This window comes from Physcomitrium patens, chromosome 13, assembly GCF_059467195.1.
Source record: "Physcomitrium patens ecotype Gransden chromosome 13, ASM5946719v1, whole genome shotgun sequence".
In the NCBI taxonomy this organism is placed as follows: domain Eukaryota; kingdom Viridiplantae; phylum Streptophyta; class Bryopsida; order Funariales; family Funariaceae; genus Physcomitrium; species Physcomitrium patens.
Genome location: NC_143422.1, coordinates 204,542 through 211,444, shown reverse-complemented (window position 1 = coordinate 211,444; position 6,903 = coordinate 204,542). Strand labels below are relative to the sequence as shown.

Genomic DNA, 6,903 nt, shown 5'->3' with positions numbered 1-6,903 from the left:
CATCCAACTTTGATACCATGTTACAAAAATTGGATGTTTTATGAAAGTAAGATGAACATCATTCATTGCAACAAAAATGTACGAAAAACCAAGAAGAGAGTACTTTTGGTCTCTTAGTTAAGAGCTTAGTTATAATTTTTGGTACACATAATATGGAATATTCAACATTTAAAAATTTGATAAAATATTTTAAGAGGCATTACATTCTTCAGAGGGTTGGTTGTTATGACTTAAAAAAAAATGCAAATGGATCCAAATGCAAAGTACCACTAGACATAATCTCTACTACTTTTTGCAAAATTGCACATATCCATTGCCCAAGTGATGCACCCAAAACAAAATTAGAGACTTCAGAGCACACATTGAAAATTACCCATCACATTGAATCGAAGGCAATCTCAATGCTATTGAAGAAGTCATCCAAAATCGGAACAAATTTCACCTACTATTGGCAAAGGCCACATTGGTAAGATTGATCACTCATCAACCTCTTGAGGATGGCACGCTTCTGAATAACCATTCAACATGTCATCTAGTATGATGGGCCACAGCGGATCGGCCGACAGTTGCAAATACCTGCTTTCAACGAGATTAGGGGGTGCACTCCGATCCTGTCTGTCACCCTCTTGAACCAGGGTATTCAATACTCCCCACCAACTTTCCCATGCCGTGCCAGTGGCAGGCAACACTCCTGATCGTTGCAACGCATCTGTCTTCGAACTGCCAGCAGCTACACACGCTACTGCCGCAGTTCGATTTCCGAATTTTTTCACGCTGACTGTTTTAATTTCGTACTTGTCGATTGCCGCTTTGGCAATTGCCTTCTTGCCATCCCAACTACCCTTTACCAAGTCAACTATTGCTCCAACAAAGATGGCAATCAATAATAGTATTTGGCCAGTTACTCCCATGTGTGGCACCCCTAGTACCACTACAGCTGTGTAAACCATCATAGCCACACACACCAGAAACAACGGAAGAGGATTAGTAAAGCCGGTTTCTTCCAGTTCCCTTTGAAACAGCCTCTGAATGGCATTCTCGCTGCCCCGCACCACGCAGAGTGCATCCGGTTCATCATTCAGCAATACCAAAGCATCTCCAGGAGGCGATCCCTGTGCCGCTTGCGTTTTGACAAATTTATATACTCGCTGTCGAAGTAAAAAGCCCAAGGCGGCATTCAGAAGCATACCTGAAACTACCACAGAAAGCGAGAGCCATTCATGGCACAGGGCACATAAAACTGCCGCTACAGAAGACACAAGAGTGGCAATCACACTTATCAAAGCTCCATTCTCATTCCAAACAACCACCTCCCCGTCAACATCGCTAATAATGTCCGCCCAAATGACAAGCGTTGGCCTCCCAGATTGTCGCCCAATGGCATGTTGTGCATCGACTCTTTTCTTGCCTTTCGTCACAAGCTCCGGCACCAACGCATCTCCCGCAATACCTCGGACTTGCAGACTTGTTCCCGATTTCAGACCAACGTAGGTGGCCGTACCACTTGCTTTCAATCCGTAAAGTTCTAACATTGACCTAGTTTCTCCAGCACCAGCCAAAATTTGTGCCGGCCGCCAATTAATGCAAGTTAACACCGCATAAGCAAGGCCTAAAGTCCCTGGAGTTACATAGGTATTCAAGTATGGTAACCGCCCTCGAATTATACAAGTGTACGGAAGTGCAGCTGCGGATGCACTACTGCCCACCAAAGCTACAATACCGCCCAAATCCAAACTGGGTATATGTTTTGCAATTCTGCAAAACATAATGTTCCCCTCCGATGCCTCGACGATGGACACCATTTACTGCAGCGAGCTGTGACGAGTTGCTCATTGAAACTCTAAAGTCGCTACCGAACTAGATAGGTCCTTCCGCCTCGCCACTTTTTGACACAATTCGTCAAAATGTTGTACTATGAATTAAGAAGGCTGGCAAACCTGAGCAAAAGAAAACAGCCCGAAAGAAGATAAAACAGCATAATCATCTGTAGCAAGTCAAGGCTTATTTTCTATTAGAGGCTTGAAGGAAGTGCAGGACAGCGTAAAAAATGGCAGGCTAGCAGCGATCCAACCAGAGGCCAACACATTCAGCTCAACATTCATAACATCTAGACTCTGTCGATTGTGACAGATCCACACAAGTTCATTGAACCCAACAAAGCTGGAGTAGAATCTTCTCACACACACCAGACTCACACGAAAGAGATGGACTTAACGATAATGCAGTGAAGTACCATTAGGGGCAGAAACTGATTGGACAATTTTAATCTGCAAGTCAGTTGGCATGCAGCCAAATCGAACTAAAAAGACTTCTAACTAAAAAAAACTCAATTCCGGCCTGACCCAAATGGTGTTGGAATCATTTGTAGCTGTGTCTGGGGCGGTGAGAGGGTGGACACCGGGAGCAGCAACTTGCAGAACCAAAGAGGACGCGTTCGATGAAAGAAATGCCTAGTCAGACACTGCTTGGTTGCCTTTGTATTTAGAAGAATCTGTGAGGAAAGGGCGAGGGTGGTGTGCATAATTTATTTTCCTCCATCTCCAAAGGTCAAGTTTTAGGACACTTGCCTCCAAAGGCCGAGGATCAAGACATCTGTCCTTCATGAAACAGGGATCTTCGTGAGGCTTTCGGACCTAGGGCTTTCAAAGTGGGCTTCACGTTATAAAAACCCCCTTCGACCAACTGAAAAGTTGGGCAGCTACATGACACAAAGATCATTGTTTTCTGACCAAAAATCCACTAATGATGGAAGTGGGAATCAGAAGTCAAACTTAAGTATTTAGCATGCACGTGCTTCTAGAATCTGGTGAGCTACACAGATTGATTACAAAACTATTGTTAATTAATAAGTAATCTATAATTTGATAATCAACTTGTTCCACACGATCTTTTTTGTGGGTGATTGACAACCAATGACACGAAAGGGAGAAATTTTTCGTGATGATTCTATGCCATTTTAAAAAAATCAACTTGAAGGCCTAGATCTGTAAACGATGAGATGCGATCACAAGGCGGGGGCGGGAGCGGGGGCGGGAGCGGGGGCGGGAGCGGGGGCGGGAGCGGGGGCGGGAGCGGGGGCGGAGGCGGCGATTGCGAGCGGGAAGGAAGGAGAACCAATAGGATGAGGGACAAAGGTATTGTCGGAAGCCAACCTGCAAACCATAGCCAGAAGAAGATGCGTCGGGCTGAGGGGGAAATGGGCTCCGCAAATCCCGATCAGGGGAGACTGTGCGAAACAGCCCGCCGCACTCCCCAGCCGCCTAGCGCACACTGTGAGGGCAGCAATGGCTGCATCAATCTGCTATGCAAAGATCTCACACACGATTTTAACTGCCCATTGCAGAGCAATAATACTATTGCAATGTTCCCTCGAAGATACATCTCTTACCGTAATCCTCAGGGAACCAAAGGGTGATGGGATTAGGGTTGTGAGCCTGTGGCCGCGCAGTTCCGGTTCTTTTGTTTATTTCATTTCATTTCGTAATTGTCCGTGACTAAGACAAAGAATACTCTATATCAATGTAATGAAGAAAACTTAGTGCTTATAGGATGTGAATGTTAAATTCAGTCCTCAACCCAATTACAAGATGGCCTTAATTCAAAGTTACTTGTAATGGGTGGTGTGAAATGGAAGTAGCAAGAACAAGAATAAAATAAGCAAAATACAAAACAAGTGGAACAAATGCAATCAAGTAATTGTACACTATAAAACTAGTCACGGTCTATTTATTGAGTTTTTATCTAATAAAAAGTAAAAAGTAATAAAAAATAAATTTTTAGAAATTTAATATTTTTATCTTTTCAATGGTATAAGAAACATATAAATCCGAATTATTATGAGTAAGTTATGAAGGTTTGAAAAATAACAAGTAAATAAACAAAAAATTAAGTAAATAAATTTTTATCTCAAAGATAACTTGTTTAAGAGATTAGGAGTTCGAGCCTCACCAAAGCTCTCAAGTAGTGTATATGGATCTCTAAGAGAGGCCATGAGGCCTTAGTCTTATCTTCCTAACTACCTTTAAGGTGCTACAACTCATGTGGAACTTATGAACCTCCCTTCTTAAAAGGACTATACTAGCTGTTGGTCCTCCTATTTTCTACTAATAAAATCTATAATTTTTCATTTTCGACTTCACTATGGTGTTTAAAAACATCAAATTATCCTACGAGCTAAATGAGGCCTTCAAATCTTACTCCATTTCTTCATATTGGCTTTCGAAGTGATAAAACTCATTTTTACAAAAGTCTTAGAAATTGCTCTAAAAATTCCTAAATAAATTCTAAATAAATTCTAAAAATTATTTAATATTTTTATAATATTAAAATTAATTTGAAGCTATAATTTTTTACCTTGATGATTTTTTATAGTAATAAAAAAAATTTAAATCCACTTTAAATCCTACTTTCTATTTAAATAATTAAAAAGACATGAGGTTCTTTTTCATGCTTCTTCTAACTAATAACTAATATTTATAGTTATTTTTATAAGTAATATGTATAGATAGAAGGCCAATATAAATATTGACCTTAATAATTAATCTTTACTATTCAACAATAAATAAAAATCTTAAATCAACAAAAATAATTACCTCCAAGACTTATTAAGACTCCATTTCTTATCCATTAATATTATTCTCTTTTATTTAATATCGTCTAAGTACATCTTCACCTAAAAATTTATAATTTTGGCACTCTACATGCATTCTTTTGTCCCAAAATAAATAATAAGTTAATTTGATGACTCATATTGGAGGATGCACAAGTTCATAGAAGATGGATGTTGTGATAGAAGTAACATGGCTAATGAATGAAAGAAAGAAGAAAATATTATATTATATAAAATCTTACTTTAAAGAAATTATAACAAAGACTCTTAGAATAATAATAAAAGTTGAAAGAATATAAAACTAAATAATATTATTACTGCCTTTTTACAAAATAGGCTTCTATTTATTTTGTAGAGCCATAAATAAGATAAAACAAAGAAAATTGTAAACTAAAATAATATAGAAATATGTGAGAGGGAGTTAAGAGAAGATTTTAGCAAAATTTACCTCAAAAAGCCAAGAATTGATACTTAAAGAAGATTGGTTGCTAACTTGGATTGAAATCACACTCGAGGTACAAAATCATGCACCTACGGTGACTCCAAGTTTCTTTTGAAGATCAAAGAGCTCAATTTAAGAGCAAACTTAATAAGATTTTTATGAGCATTAGTTTTGGGTGATTTGAATTTCTAATGACTTTGTGAGAGCTTTAGAAAATCACGATTGTTTTGGATAACATAGGTTTTTGTAAAAAAAATGATGTTAATGTTTTGAACAATTTAAGGTCCATCAAATGATTAAATCAAAGTATGTAAATTTTTTTGTGGATTAAGGTCTCAAAAATTAGTGTTTAAAAATCAATAAGTATTTTAAAGATCTTTAGCAATCTGTTGATTAAATTAAAGTGAAATATTTTTGTATAGAAACTAGACTTGATTTTCAACAATTTAAGTAAATTTTGGGAAAAAATCAATAGTTCAAAATGAAGATATTGAGACTAAAAGTTCAACATTTAGATTGGAGTAGGAAGCCGGCTAATACCTTAGTTGATTTTAGGATTTTTCTTCTATTTGATAAGTGCGATTATCTTCAAATTTTTTACATTGGTTTTTAAATAAGAGATTGAAAGGTGTGTAAAGTTTTAAGTAAAATCAAAAATTTAATTAATAGATATTGGGATTTTAATCTATATTAGGATTTTTTTAAGATTTAGTTTAGAACTTAAGATTTGTTTATAATTTGATTTAGGATTTATGATTTATTTAGGATTTGATTTAAGATTTAGGATTTATCTAAGGTTTGATTTAAGATTAAGAATTTATTTAGAATTTGATTTAGAGTTTAAGATATGTCTAGGGTTTAGTTTAGGATTTGAGGTTTGTTCAAGGTTTGATTTAAGATTAGGATTTGACCTAAAATTAAGTTAATTATCATTAGGATTTTAATTAGGATTAAAATAGGATCTAATTAGGATTTATATAAGATTTTTTTTTTTTTTTTTTTTTTTTTTTTTTAATATTTCTTGAAGATTTTTTAATATATTTTTTGTAATTTTTAAAAGTTTTCTTTTGATTTTGATTAAAGCTTAATAAGCATTATTAAGGTTTAATTAGAATTTATTAAAGATTCTATTAGAATTATTAGGATCTTGTCATTATAATTTTCCTTCTTTCTACAATTAAGTACCCAGTGTCATGATATAACATGGCTAATAGGTGAAAGAGTGTACAAATTATTATATTATAAAAGATTTTAGTTCAAAATATTATAGCAAATCATCTTAGAAATATAAATAATAGTCAAAAAGATAATAAAACTAAAAAGTACTAATATTTCTTTTTACAAAATGGGCTTCTATTTATTTTGCAAGGCCATAAATAAAGTAAAATAAAGTAAATTAAAAAAATTAAATAATATAGGCATGTATAAGAAGAAGTTAAGAGTAGATTTTAGCAAAATTTACCTCAAGAAGCTAGGAATTGATACACAGAGAGGACCAATTGTCAACATAAGTCAAAATCAGACCCTGAGGCACAAAACTACACACTTATTCTAATTTCAAGGTTCTGATGTAGATTACAGAATAAAATTTGATAGCAGACTTGATAACGTTTCTATAAGCATTGATTTTGTATGATTTGGATTTGTAATGACTTTGTAAGAGCCTTATAAAGTCAAGATTGTTTCAAATGACTTAGATTTTTGTGAAATAAAATAGGGTTGGTATTTTGGGTAATTTCAAGAATTTTGTAGCAGTTCTATAAATAAAATTTTATAGATCAATGGTTATAGTTGTGTTTAATATGTATTGCAAATTTTAGCTTGATCTAACTATTGAATTGAGGATTATTGA

At 35.2% G+C, this 6,903-nt stretch overlaps 1 protein-coding gene across 2 annotated transcripts; it reads right to left on the bottom strand.

The window, feature by feature from the left end:
* Positions 1-381: 381 nt before the first annotated feature.
* LOC112290145 (uncharacterized) lies at positions 382-2,441 on the bottom strand. Of its 2 annotated transcripts, none has more exons than XM_024536134.3 (2): positions 2,234-2,441; positions 382-1,937 (listed from the first exon to the last, which is right to left on the bottom strand). In XM_024536134.3, exon 2 carries the CDS (start codon positions 1,800-1,802, stop codon positions 477-479), a length of 1,326 nt encoding a protein of 441 aa, XP_024391902.1. In that variant the 5' UTR covers positions 1,803-1,937; positions 2,234-2,441; the 3' UTR covers positions 382-476. The 2 variants fall into 2 exon arrangements, with proteins under 2 accessions (XP_024391902.1, XP_073394116.1); XM_073538015.2 differs by having other exon boundaries at positions 2,343-2,437.
* Positions 2,442-6,903: the final 4,462 nt, after the last annotated feature.

What these genes read in the sequence shown, in the direction of transcription:
- LOC112290145 (XM_024536134.3), bottom strand. Translation starts at nt 1,802, where the DNA reads ATGGTGTCCATCGTCGAGGCATCGGAGGGGAACATTATGTTTTGCAGA.